Consider the following 19,210-nt stretch of genomic DNA (forward strand, 5'->3'; position numbering starts at 1 on the left):
CCGCAGCGGGGCGGACGCGGCGGCGGCGGGCGGGGAGCGCGTGGGAGCCCGCGGAGGCAGCCGCGTCCGGCGGTGCCGAGCACCGCGCCCCGCCGCCGGGAGCTGCGCGGCGGAGCCCCGACAGCTACAGGTCAGTCGTTCTTAACATTCAGAGCTAACCGCGATTTTTTTACGGGATCCTTTTAAGGTACCTTCAAACACGAAGACGTGCCTCACGCTTTCTCAAAGGACGTACGCCTTCCTCCAGAGCACAGTGGCAACAGTAGCAACGCGAACTGTTGTTGCGTTCTGACGATAAAAGCTCCAAAGGTAATTTTAAACTGTGATAAAATCCAGCAAGGTAGTGATCGTGAGCCCAGCGGGAACTTTGCATGAATGGGCACTCGCAAAATGATCGGCAGTAACTTCCAGGTATATAACCATTTGTAAGGGGTACTTGGGCAAGCAAGGGTTTACAGAATCATAAATATTTTCCTCTTCCTGTTTAATCTAAATATATAGGATCAATTTTCCTACAAATTTTAAAACAATCGAAATCTCTATGAGTGGTAAACTAAAATACTAAATGTAAAAAAAAAATAAATACAGATTGAATAAACATGAAAAAAAGCAACTTTGAAGCTATAAAAAGTTCAAAGTACCTTATCCTTAGCAAAATAATCTTAATCCCTGTGACAGCTACAGATTAATTTTTATCTCAAATGTCACCAGCTGTTTTTACAACTTTTTCCTGGCAAGAGCTTCTAATATATCAACTAATCTGGTAAAACCAGCACATTTAGTGAAGATTCAACAGGCAATGTAACATTATTTGTGCAGTACCTAAAGTAAGCAACCATTTTGCAGAACAATTAAAAGAACTGCATCCTAGAAAACAACAAAGTCAATTTTCCCTGTATATAGAACATCAATTTGAGCAACAAAACCAGTAGGGATGGAGAAAGCAAGGAAAGAAAGGCAGTAGCAACAATAATATGATTTCAGAGTTACTTAAAATAACTTCTGCACATCTTCAGGTCATTTTCTTTATCCTTTGTTACTTTGAAAGATATCTACACGAAAAGGAATGGAAGAAGCTAAGGCATAAAGCCCTAGGCCTTATACTTTTATTGAAAATTGCATGCTTTTATTTGGAACACCATAGCAGTCTAGCTGGTAATACCTGAGGCTGTGTGGAACAACAGGACCTTCACTGAAAAAATAATTAAGACCATCTCCAAAAAGATTAGTTTTTTCTGAGTAAATGAAGCAGGGGATTCTGTTTCTAGCTTTCAGGCAATAGAGAGAAACAACCACTCAAAAAACCACTGTTTTGCTGCTGCAGTGCCAGCACAGGGAACACAAGTTGTAACAGATACTTCTGTTGCACTTCTAATGACACAGCTGGTGATGTTGATAAAACAGTGAAAGCTAGCAAGAACATTTCAATTTAAAAAAATCCCAATTAATTACAAACTTGGTAAAATATGGAAGAAAAAAGGTATAAAAATATTATATGTGTAATTCCTTTTTAAATAATATTGAATCAGTATAGAATCTATCTTCCCAACCATTTCTGCACCTCTTTGTAACAGTCATGCTAATGTAATGCCGTACACAGCATGTTTCAGAAAGAAAAAGGCTGTTTGCTGAAACTTCTCAGATAATCATTTTGACAGCTCTGTTTTGCAATACAGATCACATTGCCTGGGTGATGAGGTCAGTTTCATATTGGAAGAATTTTCATACAGATGGAATACTTTTTTTTCCTGTGAGGTTCTATATGAAAACATCTCATCCTTATTGCTGTACATTTACAACCTTTGCATGGTCTCTGGAACTGGTGACCACAGACAGACAAGCTCTCTGTTTAGGGGATAAAGGTCCCCTATGTAAACTACCTCACTAGTGGCATACTTAACTCCAAATTCATATATGGAATGTTCTACAGGATCCTGGGAAAGCTGCCTTGGGGCTACAGACTGTCATAAAAAAACAACAGAAAGCAGTTGTGGTATTAGTTAAATATTTGTAAATAATGCTTTTTTGCCTCTTACTGTTTATGGTTGTAGTTCAAGACTTACATGTAGAATGGACACACCTGAAAGCTATATCCAGGAGTCCATTTCAATGTGTACGACTCGTTTTTCTGTCAAAATATGCAGCTGAAATTCAGGCAACTTACAGGAGAACAACGTAGGTTCCCCTTGATGAATTTCATGAGATTGCTCTTGGCCCATTTCTCCAGACTGTCCAGGTCCCTCTGAATAGCAGCATAACCATCCAGTGTTTCAGCCACTCCTCCCAGTTCTGTATCAACTCCAAATTTGTGTAGGCTGCACTCTGTCTCATCATATAAGTTGTTAATGAAGATGCAGTACAGCCCCCAGTATAAAACCCTAGGGAGCTCTAGGGTTTTGCCTCCAACTGGACAGTATGCTGCTGATCGCAACCCTGTGGGGACTGGCAGTTCAGCCAGTTTTCAGTCCACCTCACTGTGCATTTAACTAACACATACTTCATCAGCTTGTCTGTGGGATGTTATCAGAGATAATGTCAAAAGCCTTACTAAAGTTGAGACAAACAACATCTACTGCTCTCCCCTCACCCACCAAGCTAGTTGTCTCATTGTAGAAGGCTATCAGGTTAAAAGAGCATGATTTCCCCTTTGTAAATCAATGCTGACTACTCCCAATCACCTTCTTGTCTTTAACAGGTGTAGAAACAGTTTCCAGGACTATCTTCTCCATCAACATCCCAGGTTACAATGGAAGCTACAATGAAGTACAAAGCATACAGTTTGGTTTGGTATTTTTAAGAATATGTTATAAATTCAAGAGTATCAGTACCGTATCAGACCAAAGGTCTAGCTACCCAAAAAACTGGTCTCTGAAAGTTTCAACAGTGAATGCCCTTGGAAAAAGTATACAGATTGGTCAAATGCATAGTAAGGCTTCTTCAGAATACTCTTCCAGACTTCAACAGTTTGCAATTCAGGGACATTCTGTGCCAGAAATAGTGTTTCTGGTAATTCCTCAGAGATTTTTCTTCCATTAATTTGTCTGATCAATTTTTAAGCCCTTGTAAACTAATAACATCCACTCCTGTAGTAAGGAATTCCTCAGTGTAACTGCATACTGTGTGAAGAACCACCTTCTATAACCTAAAGAAGTTAACTTATTTGTATCTCATTAAAAATGAGCTACGGCTATCTTGGTTGCAAAATGAACCTGAACTTATCCGATGTAATCTGTAAAAGTTGTGTGGGCTGTGAACTATAGCCTGCAGCTGGCAGCATCTACGATTCAGATAATACCAGAAAACTCTCTGTCAGCTGACAGTGGATTATGGAATGCAGAAGTGATTCATGAGAATCCAGAGGGGAAGCAGAACAAAACCCGATAGCTGAATGGTATGATGTGGTTGTATTAGTTGTCACACTAACACTCTCTCAATTGGAAACTCAAGGTGTTGATTTGTCTGGATCCTATTTACTACTGAATTTCTATTGCAATGCTATTTTCTTTCTGGCTGCCTCTGGCGCATACTCTGGACACTAGAATTCTCTCTGTTATTCCTCAAAGTGAGACTTCCTCATTCAAATTTCAGTATGATTCTGTCAAATCCAAAAGTCAGCTATCAAAAAAAAAAAAAAAATACTGTCTCCATCTGTTTCAGTGGATTTATTAAAATTTGGGATGCTTGTGTCTGTTCCAGCCAGCACTGAGAAATGGTTCTACTCATGGTAAATATGAACAACTCACATTAAAATTCCCAAAAGTGATTTATTTTTAATTCTTGTTAAAATGTACACTTTTCCTACAAATTAAGAAGTGCTGCAAACCCTTTAAACAGATTATAAATTACTGACCAGAAATGCAAAACACGAGTGGAGCCTAACCTGTATTTGCCGTCCTCAGTAAAGTATCCTGTGTCCTTTGTATAGGGGCTCCTTTCCAGGAAATTCCACTTTGGAAGACCTTTACTAATCAAAGAACAATAAGCACTCTATACTGCTAAACTTTTTTTTTTTTTTAAATTGTACCCATTTTAGAAGTATTGTTCATCAAGGCAGTTCTCTTGTCTTCTTCAAATAAATTTTGATTTACTTTTAAAACTTCTTTTATTTTTTACTTTATAGACTGGGGAATCCAGAAATTGTGTATCTGTAAACTGATCCCCACGCCTTAATTTGCTGTAAACAAAAGAAATAAAAGACATCATGTATGAATATCACGAAGCACCTATGTAACTATAATTATAATAATGATGTAATTATAGTAACAATCCCAAATGGTAAATACTCTCAATGAAAGCTTGATACATGAAAGAAATTAAATTTATGGAAAATAAATATGTCTGAAATAGCAAGGCATAGATAACTACTATTTTCCAAAATAATGCTAAAAATAGTAGTCTTTTAATGTGGTTTTTTTTAGTTTACCATATTAATATGTGAGTAATCATAACTTATTCCTATAAGACAAAACTCAAAAATTACTTAAACCAAAAGCTTAACAGCATCCATTCAGGACAGTACACTTGAAAATAAAATATAAATAGGAAACAGTAATCTAAAATCTTGAGTGAGATCCACACTTTTTTCTGTTACTAGTTACTGTCTCCCTCCAGAAATACAGAACCTTATCATTGTGGGGTAAAAGAGGAGAATGTGTAAATATCACAACATTACAGCATTTTAGCATCCTATTAAATTAGTAAAAGAAAAATGTAACTCTAATTCCTTTGCAGTTCTTTTACAAGCTATCTGGCATAAATATTTCTGAAAAGCCAACGGTAAAGTGAAAAGACACTTCCTCCATTCCTTTTAGCTCCTATTTCTCCTCAGTCTCATTGCTTCAATGAGAAATTGAAGTGGCACTTGGAAATCCTGCCACACTAACAGGAAACGTTTTATATCAATACTGAAGTATCTTTGCAAAAGAGAGAGTGCAACTTCTTATTTGGGGGTTTTAATAGCAAATCTTTAGTGGGGATAGTTATGTACTCAAAAAAACCAAACAAAAACCCTAATTTACATATACCTACCTGTTTAGATTGGGTTCTTTGTAGCAAATAGTGGTTATTCCTCGTCTAGATGGTGCTGCTGAGTTTTCTTCTAAGGTTTTGGAGGATTTAGGTAAGGAAGTGTGGGATCGTATACTAGTATTTGTCAGATCTTGTAAAGCCATACTCCCTGTGAATACAGTAGTTTAAATGCCCCCTTTTAAATATTTTCTGAATCTTTCAATTCATACTTATTTTTAATTAGTATTTCTTAATTCAGGTACTTTGGCTACTGCTCCTACTCTAAAGATGCTAAAAAAAAGGGGGGGGATAGATGAGCAAAGAAAATGACACTACAGCAGCTTTCAACCTACACAAATTTGGAGCTGTCTGAGGTCTGCCATGGCTCTTGGGACATTTTAAGAAAGCCCTATAAGCACTGTAATTTGCAGCTAGCTGCTTAAGATTCCCAGGAGTTATTGCATTTAAAAAAGTAAAACTGCACACAGCTCATAACGTTGAATGCAGGGGCAGGGCATGCTGTATAATCTGAAGATTCAACCTGTACAAGAACAAGAGTTCTCTAGTACTGCATTTTCCAACTTTACCCTTGCTCTTTGAGCATACATGCATAAAATGAGCACAGCAAGGTGATTAAGTGAGCCTCCTTATCTTCAAAACTGTGTACTACCAAACTATTTACAATGCCTCGTAGTTTGAACCACTGAACATGTCCAAGAGGAATACTCCATAAAAAAGTAACCAGCCTTGGTAGATGTACTATTTGTGTCAGCTTTCTGTAATCCTTTAAGACCAATTCGGAACACCAGACTAAACAATCAATATTTAATTTGGAGACAAATATTTTGATAACCTGGGAGAAATACTGAAGTTATTACTTAGCCAACATTTCAAAAAATTCTAAACCATTTATAGATCATAGTCTCTCTGAAAAGCACTAAGATTTAATGCAGACAGCAATCCAAGATGAAAGAAATACTCTTCATCTGTATTTCTTAAAAGTTCTTCCAAGAGTGTACATTCCTCACTGATACACATCAAGTTTTAGATTTACTGCATCCAGATGAGAATGTTTGGAATGTAGTTTTCCAAAGGAACTGAATTTGAAACTCTCCTGTCTTCATTTCTTGAGTTTGAACGCTTTACCTTAAATCCTCTGTGGCAGCAAATGGATGCTATTGATCTCATAGAGGAAATTCATACACATATGGGATAAATGATGAGGTTTTTGTTGCGCTTCTCTTGAGACTAATAAATTATATCACTGTATATTTTCTTACCTGTCCAAAAAGTGAAGGTTTTCTTTCTTTATTATGGCATCTGAATGCCTTGTACAGTCTAGCATACACACTCTTAACTGATGGTCAAGCTGATGGTACTGTCCTCAAGTTACAGCAGGGGAGGTTTAGATTGGATATTAGGAAAAATTTCTTTACTGAAAGGGTTGTCAGGTATTGGAACAGTCTGCCCAGGGAAGTGGTTGAGTCACCATCCCTGGAGGTATTCAAAAAGCACGTAGACAAGGCACTTCAGGACATGTTTTAGTGGACATTGTTGATGGTTGGACTTGACAATCTTAGAGGTCTTTTCCAACCTAAATGATTCTATGATTCTGTGATTCTATGAATTACTATTGCCCCGTAGTAGAACTCTGTGCTGAGATCAAGTGAAATATCTCAGTGGGTAAGACTGATCATTTCATCAATAGTCCTCTGAAATGTGTTAAGCAGAGTCAAAGTCAGAGCTTCTTCATTGGATTTCTGCTAACTCTACTTCTAATTATGAGAGACATTATGGTGACTTTGGGCTGCTTGCAGCAAGTTCCTCCTGATTTATGAAGGCAAAAGAAAAACATTGTCTTTTCAAGGAGTTCATTAAGGAAGAGCAATGCTCATTTGGTTTAAATGAGAGGGCTTTCCAATCATGAAAAACCTCCAAAGTTTGGCTGCCTCGCAAATCAATCTTGATTTGTTCTAAAGTGCAAGTAAACTGTTATTCTGAGCTTTCCTAAAGCTTAAGGTTAGAGATCAGGTCAGCTTCTTTTTAAGAAGTAAGAGTTTTGAGACATCTATGAGTTTGCATTATCTAGGAAAGCTGGATGCTTTCAGTGTTAATATTTATGTTCACACAGATGCAACTACATAGAGACTTTCATTACAGGAGACTTTCAAGTTATATTTCTAAGTACAGCTCAAGGTAGTGATCAGAAGAGCTGGCATCATCAGAAAGGATGGCATTTCCTTGCTTTCTTTTAATTCAAGACACCAATTTGGATGTAGGATGAAAAATGAACTGGTTTTTGAACTATGCTTAAATGGGTGAAGATCAAATAATTAGCTTGCTTTTAATGTCAGTAGTCTTTGATACTGCTGATCACAAGGGTTTACTAATTTATCATTAAAGCTAATAAAATTATTAGATCCTTTTTCTACCTTCCAAAGAAGGAATCAAAGATGAGAAGATGCAACTGCAAATTACCAGGACTAATATGACGGTCTAATTCTGCCAGTATTCCTATTCTGTGGTGCTGTAAAATAGGAGATTTTTTTTTTGCCATTGTGTCCTAGCATTTAAATGAAGACAAGGCGGTATGTGCTTGATAGTTTGGGATTCAAACTATTAATTTGAGCTAGGAAACTGTCTAGGTGTTGGGACATTCTCAGAGACAATGAAGTAAACTTGGTGAGAATAAATATGTTTACAAAATAGACCACTCATGCTACAAAACTTCAAAGCTACATTTTAAAGCATATTTAAACTCTAGCATAGACATGATAGTCACATATTCCTTTAGCTCCCTTACAGTAATTTCATTGTATGACAGAAAAATCTAAACCTATCTTCCAGACTACACTGAAGTTTGATTATTGTCTTAACTTAATGTATCTTACTTAAAAAAGAGGTTGTCATGTGAAAGTTTGCTTACAGGTAGACTAGAGGAAACCTGCTCAAAGTACTTTTTTTTAGACCTCAGAATTGCTGTTGAATTGCAGTGTTTCTAAACACATACAAACAAAATCTTTAAGTCCAGCTATGTTGTCCATTTATGAAGGGAACAGTGTAGTTCACACTCTTATTTCCCTTGTATAAAAGCCCAAGCTATTGTATCTTTTCTATTCCCAACTTTCTGAATTCCATCACGTTCTTTGAAAAATGAATACATGCTCCAACTATAATTGCTCCTCAAGAATGTAGACGACTTACAGCTGCCCAACTAAATGTCATCTTGGAATATATTAAAAAGTAACAAGGATATTAGTTACCACACTTAAAGATATTGTGACTGAAATATCATATAGAATATGAATAATTTTAGTGATTTTCAGTCTTACCTTTTTCCACTCCTGTTTTATCCACTCTAAGCAAGCAATAAGACTAGGATGGTGTTAAGAGAAGATACCTTACCACTATTTCAGGCATTTCCTAATTCAAAATGCCATTTTTTTTTCTCACCCATACACTTACCATGGCAAGGTGTCAGAGTCTTTTTGTAAGCCTCTTTAGAAATATGATCTGGTTTTTCTTCTGCTTTTCCAGTATCCAGTGCTTTATTATGAGCATTTTCCCCACAGATTTCAGAGTTTTTCAGTATAGAGAAGTTCATGGAAGCATTGTGGTTATCAAAAGCTGGGAGCTCCACATTGGAAAGACCTTCCTGGAGAAAGCTATCTACATTGAATGGCATATTCTTAGAACATTCGACAGGTAAGAATTTTAAAAATTCTGATTTTTGAACCATAGGGTTTAACTTGCTCATAAAGGAATCTATCTCATGAGGGACTTTCTGGTCATCCAAAATATTCTGCCTCCCCTGATCAATGTGCCTGAAATAACTTTTTTCTGGTCTGGTCTCAGTACTATCAGAACCAAACCTCTGTTTCTGCTTTACCTGATTATCAGGGGAGTTACTAATGTGAGGGTTTTTATGTGCCACTGATGATGAATCTGCTTTCTTTAATGTATTAGCATCATCCTCAACTTGTTCTTTAGCTTGTGGTGTATTCATAGCTACACCACTCTGAGTAACTAAAGCTACTCGCATTTGCTGAGTTTCAGTTATTTTATTTCCACAAATAGCCTCTGCATGCAATGCATCCTTATTTCTTAATTCTTCATTTTTACTAAGTGAGAACTGTGTAAGATTTTCTTTTGGTATTATATATGCTTTCCGGCTAGCCTTTGCCAATGTACATTTTAATGTGCCTGGTGAGAAATTGCTACTTTTTTGGTGTACTTTCTGAGTAATTTTACGAATGCTGTCACTTTCAGTTTCTCCACTGTGTCTGTAACTACTTTTTTTGTTGTATTTTCTCATTATAATATTCCTCTGGTCTTGTTTTCTCTTGCTGTCATGTTGGTGTATCTCTGTTTGAGACTTTTTTGAAAGATATTCTCCATACTGCCCATTTTCCTCTCTACAGTATTTTGCTATGTTCATTTTAGAAGGGTTTTGAAAGGTTTTCCTGTTTGGTTTTGGTCTGCTGTGTTTCTCATTTGTATGCAGAAAGTCCCACTGTAAAGGCAATACATTAGAAGTGTTATCTTGGAATGGTAAATTTTCAGCATTATCAACTTCTGGTGGGGTCTTGTTAATAGAGGAGTTTAAGTCTGCTTTTTGTATTTTGCCTGCCATGTCTTCAAACTTTTCTAAGAAAGTTTCTGTATTTGTCTCCTGTTTTCCTGGACTCGTTAAGTTAACCTGGTATGTCCTCCTAGTATCTTTAGCTTTACTTGGACAATATTGTGCTTGATAATATTTGCTGGTATTTAGCAAACTCTGTTTCCCTACAGAACTTCCTGTAGGTAGCTGTTCCATCTGACTTTGGAATAGCTGAGGTTGTGAGTCAGTAGTTTTTGAAACTTCAGTATTGTCAGCCCTAGTGTGCCCTTCTTCTGCATACAAATTTGAACTGATTTCAGTCTTGCTTTTAATTTTCTCTTTATCCTTCTTAGAATATCTTACTTTTCTGAAATTTGCTAAAATTTTATCAGAATTGGCATTACTATTTTTATTTTGGTGTAATTTATCTTTATCTTTCATTGTAACTGTGAGCAGTTCACCTGCATCACTGGCAGTCAACTCCATATCAGCATCATAAAGAGTTTCTTCAGGTGTAATCTTGTCAGTAAAAAGCAGCTTCTTAAAATCTATCTTATTTTCATTGCTAAATTTAAGAGGTGAAGGAATAATGTGAGGCAAGTCACTTGAACTTTCCTGCAAATTCATGTCATTGGTGTTGCTGCCACTTTTGATACCATGATGAGGCAGATTTGAGCTACATGTTTTATCAAAATCCTTTATAGTAGGTTGAGTTTTTGACTTACGAAGTGCTGCACGTTTCTTTCTTTCAGTCACATTTCCACAGAATGGCAACAAATTATCATTATATTGTTTTGTAAGCTCCTCAGACTGTCTTAAAGATTGTGTATTTTTGACATGAGTCAGGAAGGCACTACTGCAAGTTAGTTCTGGGCACAACTGATTTTCTGCAAAGAGAAAAATTTCAGCAGCTTGGGGAAAAAAGAATATAGTATAGTTATCAGTTATTACTGAAGGTTGGACCAGCAGCATGGAAAATTACAAACTGCATTTTTTTTATTTTTTTTTTTTACTGAATACACACATTCTGTGGTTGGTCCTTAAAAATTTAGTTAACTAGAACTAATTTCATATTTTACCAAAGTTGGACTTTTGAAATTGGGGATAAAAATGTATTCTTCTATAACTACTTCAGTTATTATTTGGTTATCTTATCAAAGTTTTATTCTGTTCACATTAATTTTGTTACATTTCAGCTGTGTTTTTTCAATAAACATTATTCTACAAGTGATTGTCAGGACATCTATACTTATGGGTGAGCATTCTATTTTTTATTAGTTTATCACAGTTTTGGAATCTTACTATACCTTCTGTATCGCACATCAAGTAATGAATTATTAAATACTAATTCTCAGATAGCTCTGAAAAATAAGTCACCCGCACAGGAATACATCATACCTTTTAAAAATATTTTTTTCTCAACAGGTGTTTCCACTGGGTCTGTTTCCATTAGCTTTTGACTATTTGTACCAGAAGGCAATGATAATGCACACTTGACTTGATCTGCATGCATTTCCTTTGACAGACTAGCAATACCCTTGTAAGAATTTGGTATTTCACACACAGAAGGCCTATCTTGCTGGTTTCCATTAGCTGTTGCAATTAAAGGAAGCTTCACCGGCAGTTCTACAGATCTGAAAAGAGGAAGTTTTACTGTGCAGATTTTTATTACATTTTATGCCATAACAATCCATTGTTTAAAACATTCCCTTAATAATGTATAAAAACAGAAATCATGAACTCAGGTATGAAATCTGGTTCTATCTTAGGGGCAAATGTATTTTTTATGATAGAGAATCCTGCTTTTTGCTGGTGAGTTCCCATGAAGAAAGCAGCAGGTTATTCAAACACAAGTTTTGTCTACGTCTCCCCCCCCCCCCCCCCCTCCCCAAGTTGCAAATAGGTAATTTCTGAATTAGACAGGAAATTGTTTCTCATTACCTCAAAAATGTCTAGGACAATATACAAAGATTAGTTGTAAAAAAAATCCAGACACTTATCAATGTCCGCATTTAATATAAACACTTACCGAGCAGACTGACATGCACTCTTGAACTGGTCATCAGTAGGGCTACTTGGACCAGCTGACAGAGGAAGAGAACTCTGAAAATTCTTTCAAAATAAGAACAGTAGGGAAGTAGAAACAGTTGAATATCCTCTTATGTTTTAAGTATTGGAAATATCCACAGGAAAAAAAAAACAATGAATGGGAAAAAATAGAAGTACTGATGAAAGCTAGATGATATTCAAACACACACAATAATTTTAAAGAAAAATATTTGTAGCAAAACTTATCAAAATCTGTAACCTACTTGCATCCCAAACCAATGTATAGACTTTTTAAATGTAATGCAAAGTGCATTATATATATAGATGCACAGAGCAACACTATGCAACTGTTTAGAACAGACAACAAAAATAATATTTTTTTTTAAATTAACTGTAATTTTGCCATGACACAAGGACTAACATGGACTATGTTTTCTCGTAAAGTTTCCACATGCAAGATATTTATTGCAGCACTAAGCAAGGCAGGCAAGTAGCTCGCTCATTGGTGAAGAATAGCATATACTGAAGTACTATGCTTTTTTTTTTTAACCACGACTTTGTCACAGCTAACTGACATTTAACTTTTAGATACCTTGTAAACAAGATTAAATCCTAAACTTTTAGTGCAAGTGACAGCAAAATTTAATTGATTTCACTAGGCTAGGTTTTCATCCCCAGTTTTAAGTAATTTGGGTAAATGTTTTAAAATGCATATATGATTTCAACATTGCACTCATTTAGATGCTTTGAAAATATTATCCTGGAAAAACAGTTCAATATAGTAATAGTTCAATATAGTAATAGTTCAAAAAATGTCTTACCTTAGAAAGACTGCTTATTTCTATTGCAGTTAGGAGGTTATAACTCAAAAATGCTTCTATTTCCATAAGAGTTTTATTCTGCATGTAAAAGAAAAAGTAATTTAAAAAATATATTTTAAGTGGCTTCTGGCTTAAGAAAAGACAAGATAAAAAGGTGAATCTATGTTGTAATTTTTGTTTGTTTGTTTGTTTTACACTCAGTTAAGCACAAACTGATTTTTAATACCATCTCAATACCTTTAAATATAAAGATGAAGCTGACACAAAAATAGCTATGGAAAGACATCTACACTGATGGACAAAATAGTAAGTACAAAAAAATCCTATGAAAGAAAAATCAAACATGAATAGTACGCTATCAGATGATATAACTTCACAAATCTGAGATGTATAATTTAAACCAGCATTTTAATAAGCAATATTAAGTTTCCAAAAAAGAAAAAAGCTTGGTTTAGCTGATCTCAGTTTAAATGATATTATTTGCAGCATACCAAACAGTTTAGTTTTTGGCGAAGCAGGGTATTATGAAGCTGCAGCTTTTCTACTTCCTTCTGAAGAAAAATCTTCTCATTCTTTAGCTTCCGAGAATTTTCTTTCTCCACACTCAAAGCCACAGCTAATGCTTTATTATTTTGTTTTAAAGATACTTTAAACATAGATGAGTTATCTAAAGGAGACAAGATAATATTATTTTCAATAGCTTCAATTCCAGGCCCTCTGCATGAACTATCACTATATAGCAACATTTTTATCTGTAGGTTTTGGTAGAACAATAGCAAAGCCTAACACTTTCTAATATAAAACTGTTTCTGTTGGCTGTCATTCTGATAACTTCTCTGTCAACTTCATGTTCAAGTTTATTTCATGCACGGATTCTACTCTAGTCTGAATTTTTTGGAATAAGGTTATTTTAAGAAGAAAGCATTTAAAAATGGATAGTTTCACAGGCATAAACATGTTTCCAAATTACAATAATAAAATATACATTTTACAGCTTAAAGAGTTCAAATATTTTGAGCATAAATGTGAGTTTTGACAACAGGAAGAAAAAATCTTCAAATTACAAACATACCTTCTATTGTCCTAATGAAAACCTGCCTACTCATATCTGTTACAGAATGTTTTAGGAACTTAAATTTTTTTCTTCTCCCCAGTGACACTGCGTATTACCAAGATGATTTTTTTTTTTTTTAACAGGCAGCAATTCAGCAAATCACATTAAATACAATTACTATTCCTTTTGAAGTCATACATTCTAAGTACAGTAAATGTCTTCAGTTTTATTTTAACAGGACTTACTTATTAATTTAGTTTTGATTTTAGATGCTAAGGAAACATTCCGTTTTGCAGCTTGTAATGTTCCATCCCTCTTCTTATGTCCTTTAACAGCATCCGAGGTGAAAATGGTAGATGATTTAGCAGTTTCTTGTTTATCCATCGTCAAAAGGAACCTGTACGTTGCCACGAGGAACGCCCAAGTAACACAGGGTCTTTCCCACTCTTTTTAAAACTAAGTTTCATTGCCCCTTATCAGGATTTGTTATCTCTGAAGTTGAGAAAATTGCCTTTGTTCAATTAATTCAAGCAGGTTAATGAATTGTTCCTTCAGACTTTCGTCACGTTATCATAGAGTGGCAAAATATTTACCTAATAAACATGAAGACTAAAAGGATCACAGATTTTTGATCTTGTCCTCAAGTAATCTATCCAAGTAGAAGGGAAAAAACCCCAAGGTTCTATCACTTCACAATATGACCAGACCAGCTTTTGCTTTGTCAGGACAAATTTTTCAATGGAGGCATTTACACAAACTGCATTACAAATGCTGTAAATTCAAATAAACAGCGAGGGAGACCAGCCCACAAAAGCCCAGGGAGAACAGGGAGCGGTGGGCCAGCAAACCGCTTCGAGAAGGCGGCTCCCGCCGCCCGCCGGTCTCTCCCGTCCTCACAGGCGAGAGCCCGGCCGCGCGCGCCTGCTCCCGCCTCGCCCCCGCGGCCGCCCCCGGCTGCGCGGGCGCCAACGGCCCTCGGGAGGCAGCCGTTGGGCCGAGCCGCCCGCGCGCCCCCACCCCCACGGCAGGCCGAGGCGGGGCGGGGCAGCGGGCCCGGGGGCGGGCGGGGCGGCAGGCGAGAGGGAGAGCGCGCGGCCTCAAACCTGCCAACGGAGCCGCGCCCGCCGTCTGTACTGTAGGAAGAGTTACTTAGAATTACGTCAATGGACGGCATCTGAATAAAACGATACACGAGAGCAAGAAAAGACGGCAGACTTCCCAGAGAATCAGTAACACTCTGTGCTTCGTAATTCAGAGGTAAAGTGCATAGCCAGGCTGTAACGGTTGGATACAAACCCGCTCTGTATCTACAGCCGGATTTGCACCTGAACCTACGTCCATCTTTTTTGATGCTTTGTTGATAAAGCAGGAAAGGCACTGTAGCAGTTTTGTCATGTGCATGCAAAATCACCCCTGTTAAACTAGTTCACATGTACTCTTACATGTGGTCACAGACGTTTCTTTTCAGAAATGAGATATGCATAAATCATTAACCCTTAATCCACGCTTCCAGTTCTTTAGTGACATTCCCGGGTCTTTTAAAAAGAAGCAGTGGGATGCGTGTAACTTTTCACCTACGTGTCTTTGCAAAACCATTTTAAATACTAACCATTAATAATGCTAACATTACATTAAAAAAACAAATATTCATTGCATAAACACTTAGCATCAATCTCAGTACACTGTGAGGAAGGTTGTAGGGAACTGCAGATATTCCTCTGTGCTGTCGGAGATTTTTAGGAAGAGTTTGAGGTATTTGGCTTTCAGTTCAAAGAGTTCCTTTAGGTTAAAAGGAGAAATCCATGTAATTCATTCTCAGTGGAAAGTTAAATTTCTTTCTGGCTGACCTTTAGCTATTAGTAATAGATGAAATGACAAACAATGAATAGACAGTCATCAAGACAGTTATGAAAACAACAATAAACTTAAAACCCAATAGATTATAAGCAAGTAGGCATGCTGCCTGCATACTTAGTGACTTGTAAGGGTAGGAGTCTCCAACATTAGAATTTGAGCAAGCTCACTTTTAGTTTGGTTCAGGTAATATTAGGACTGGGAATTGCAAGGAAGTATTTTAGTCTAATAAAATGCTTTTCCCCAAAATCTGTTCTGAGCCCAAAAGCCCTTGCTCTTTAACACTCCCTTCACATACATTCTCTTTCACTGGCTATGTGTGCCCAGTCCTACCATTAGTTAGGTGGGCTAAATTTGATCCAGGAATCAGTAAATTTATAGTTAACACTTTTGTGAAAATCTTAAGAGAGTTAATGTTTTAATTTATTTGGAGATTTACAGAGAGGTGGAAGGTTGAAATAAAAAACAGCATTAGGTTCCATAACGCAGTAATCATTAAAATCTTACCTTTCCGTGTGCTAACATTACAATATGCTATAAAGTAAATCAAAGGAATCACACAATAATTATCAGTGGCATTATTTGAAAATGTATCTTTATGAACTTATTATTTTCATAATCTGCTGCAAACAGCATTGGAGAGTCTCTCTTTTCTACCTTTTCTTAATTTGTGTGTGATATCTGGCACAGTTTCTCAGTGTGGCCCTGAAGCTGAGTCCCCTTAAAATACAGATTTGATTCAACACACCTTATATACCTTTGGTACATTTCCCCTTACAAGGCAGCTTGAAAGTGACTACAGCCACTGTAAAACTCTGGCCAAATAAAAGAGCAAATAACCTTACATAACTTAAAAATAGAAAACCAACCAAATAAAACTTACCTCCTTACCCTTTCCAGAAGACAGTGTTTTCCTCCAGATTCAATCATGAGTTTTCATTTCCTCCAGTTTTACAACAGTCCCAAGTCCTGACGGGGCAATCACCAATTTGCTTCCATTTAATGTTTATGTCACTACTGCGAGCAATAAATGTAAAACAAAACATCAAGTACTGCGTTTCCACCTGTGGTCATACTTTCCTTTACGCTCCACTGAGGAACTCCCACACTGTAATATTTCACATGTAAAAATCTCCAGTTAATTACCAGCCGTTCAAAGTGGGGAAAAGCTTAAAGCACTGCCAAGTTTCACAGCCTATATATCTTAAATATAGATTAAGAGCAGAATTCTGTTTTTTGGACATTTGGGATCCTATGACTGGTCTTTAAACTTAATAGAAATGAGAGGGAGTGAAGGAAAGACAAACAGACAAAGACAGATCTGTTGTAAAAGCCCTAACCATGTGGGAAGTGTTGTACTGAATTTGTATCTTACTAGATACCTGCAAATACATCTCTGAGAAAAATCTTTGTTGAGGAATTAATCCCGTAGGGTCTAGTAAAGCGTGAGCTATGATTTAAGCACTTCTGGTAGGTAGATCACGTAGAACAGCTTCTCCCTCTGTGGATTCTCTGATGTCCAACAAGACTTGAGCTCATGCTATAGTTTTTCCTGAAATTACAGCATTAAGAACACATTTTCCTCTACTCACACCCTTTCCTGCACAAGCTTAATGAAATTTCATTTCTTAATGCCTCTTCCCCCTTGTCAAATTTGACTGAAATTAGTAAATTGAAACACAAATATACAGAGGATGAGCGTGTAAGCCTGCGTTCCTTTGGAAACTAGCGAAAAACAAAAAAGTCCTTGTGTTCATTTCCCAAGAACATGCAGCTCAAAAGGCAGCTTGCTTGTGTAGGCTGATTATGCTGCATGCTTCTATACCAGGTACATGCTGTACTAAGCTTTAACAGTAACAGTATTTCAAATGGTTAAGTCTGAGGTCCAAAACTTACCTACGGCATTGTTTTTGCACTGAAACCACATATGTTGTTTTGGTCTCCCAATGCAGAAATACATAAGGAACCTTGTTCAGAATTTTGAGGCAAAACCAAGCCAGCTTAAAGGAGAAAACAAGCATGGAAAGCTGCAACTTCATTAAGTGAATGTTTTAGAGCAAGAAAGACTGGAAGTTATAACTTACAGCATATTGTAACATTTGACAAGGGTGGCCACATTTAAGTTGCAATTGCTATGTATGAACTATGCCCAGTGAGTAAGGGACAACACATGTTATATCCTTACTAAAGATACAGTTAAACCAGACACCATTATTCCACAAAAATATTATACTTATTTTTTACTTATTTTATAGGAAGTACAACATCCATGAATTATCAGTCTGTATTGCATTCAGTGGCATGTTGTAACTTGTGTGCTTATTTAATTAATTCGATATTAAGCATTAAAGACCTGGCTTCTGGGTACATTCTTAGCCAAGAACCGTTCAGAGAGCACGCGAGAGCCATGGTGCTTGGCATGCCATTTCCTCTCTCTGCTGCAACTGTCGCATGCTTAGTTGCTAAGGAAAATGAAACATTTGAAGTATTTACTGTAGCTTTAACTGCCATTCTAATGGAAATCGGCATTAAGATAAAAAGAAGCAAGTTCTAAATAGTAAGTGATCACTCAAAGTTACACAGTTTCGAAGGAATTTATTATCTCCCTACTAGCACCAGATGCAACATGACCCAGGTGGCTCTTTCCTTTAATATCCTTCACTTCACTGAAGGGAAGTCTGAATTACAAGTCTATGGTCCTAAATAGTAACTGAAAACACAGTAGCCTATGAATATTTAGGTATTTTCAAAACCAAAATGTAGTAACAGACCAGGAGACAGCAAGCTATGCAGTTGGAACTGTGGCTGCTCTGTCATTATTTGTTACACCTCCTTTGATTTGACCCTTTATAGCAAGTGAACTTGCAGTTTTAAATATCTTAAATATGGTAACAAAACACCTCCAAAGGGCAATGGCAAGTAAAAGCCCAGGATGATACAAGATGAAAATCAATAGGAATTGTAGATATAACTGAGCTAATTTGCTAAGGTAAATACAGAGAAACTATTTAAATACAATATAGGCACATTTCTTACATATGACATGTACAGTTAAATAACTGGATTTTTACTGGACTTCAGCTAGCAATTAAAATATAGTTAATATTTGGGATTTAGTTCTCTTACTATATTTTCTAAACAAATAATCAGCTTATAACTTGAGAAAGTTTGCATAAACCTCGATTTTGGCCCTGTTAACTTTTGCACACAACTACTAGTTATTTGGCAGTTGCATCCATAGGGATAGGTTCTTACTGTATGTTACAGCAAAAAAGAAATTCTTCATTTGCTTACAAAAGTGTGAACTAGACATTCAAACTTTTTTTAAAAAATACATCTGCATCTTAGAACCATTTCTCTTATGTATGGAGATTTTTCATAATGACACTGAGACAGAAGCATAATGAGAATCTAATTTTTTCACCTTTCCATTGTTTATGCATGCATTTTGGTGAGCATCTATACGTCAGACATAAGCAATTCCTTTTAATAGGACACTGCTTCTGCAAGTCTTTGTGAAATGGCTTTATGAGGGTAAAGCACCTTGCCTGCATTCATACATGCTATTTTAATGCTTTAATAGTTTGCGCCAAAAAATGCATCCAGGCTCCCCCCCCCCCCCCCAATATTTCACAGGAAAAGCAGATTAAAAGCTCTGATGCCTGCATTCATATATATTAGCTAAAACTAAATAGACTGCTGCTGGCACATAAACTAGTGAGTTGGTCTGCTCAAAGGGACAGGCAGTCACGTCAAAGTAGGCCAGAAAACACCGGCTCACCTGAGGCTAATTTTTTCTGCCTTTACCCCTCATTTTAGCCAAAC

At 36.6% G+C, this 19,210-nt stretch overlaps 1 protein-coding gene and 1 long non-coding RNA gene across 7 annotated transcripts; one reads left to right on the forward strand and one right to left on the reverse strand.

Moving 5' to 3' along the window:
* The first annotated feature begins 4 nt into the window (after positions 1 to 4).
* On the forward strand, positions 5 to 14,006 carry LOC138685128 (uncharacterized). 3 transcript variants are annotated; one of them, XR_011324383.1, is made up of 6 exons: positions 5 to 130; positions 2,696 to 2,763; positions 8,580 to 8,712; positions 10,804 to 10,862; positions 12,729 to 12,783; positions 13,867 to 14,006. It is a non-coding gene; the product is annotated as an uncharacterized lncRNA (long non-coding RNA). The 3 variants fall into 3 exon arrangements; XR_011324384.1 differs by lacking the exons at positions 5 to 130; positions 2,696 to 2,763 and adding an exon at positions 2,796 to 3,006; XR_011324385.1 differs by lacking the exons at positions 5 to 130; positions 2,696 to 2,763 and adding an exon at positions 3,022 to 3,391.
* SGO2 (shugoshin 2) lies at positions 3,751 to 19,210 on the reverse strand. Of its 4 annotated transcripts, XR_011324376.1 has the most exons (9): positions 13,777 to 13,915; positions 12,969 to 13,144; positions 12,478 to 12,555; positions 11,637 to 11,719; positions 11,006 to 11,241; positions 8,473 to 10,494; positions 8,340 to 8,365; positions 5,029 to 5,176; positions 3,751 to 4,174 (listed from the first exon to the last, which is right to left on the reverse strand). XR_011324376.1 is itself a non-coding variant. In XM_069781757.1 (8 exons), the coding sequence occupies exons 2-8, from the start codon at positions 13,131 to 13,133 to the stop codon at positions 4,069 to 4,071; spliced, it is 2,838 nt and encodes a 945-aa protein (XP_069637858.1). In that variant the 5' UTR covers positions 13,134 to 13,144; positions 16,269 to 19,210; the 3' UTR covers positions 3,751 to 4,068. The 4 variants fall into 4 exon arrangements, 3 of the variants coding, with proteins under 3 accessions (XP_069637858.1, XP_069637857.1, XP_069637859.1); XM_069781757.1 differs by lacking the exons at positions 8,340 to 8,365; positions 13,777 to 13,915 and adding an exon at positions 16,269 to 19,210; XM_069781756.1 differs by lacking the exon at positions 8,340 to 8,365.

Source organism: Haliaeetus albicilla, chromosome 4 (genome assembly GCF_947461875.1).
Source record: "Haliaeetus albicilla chromosome 4, bHalAlb1.1, whole genome shotgun sequence".
Classification (NCBI taxonomy): Eukaryota; Metazoa; Chordata; class Aves; order Accipitriformes; family Accipitridae; genus Haliaeetus; species Haliaeetus albicilla.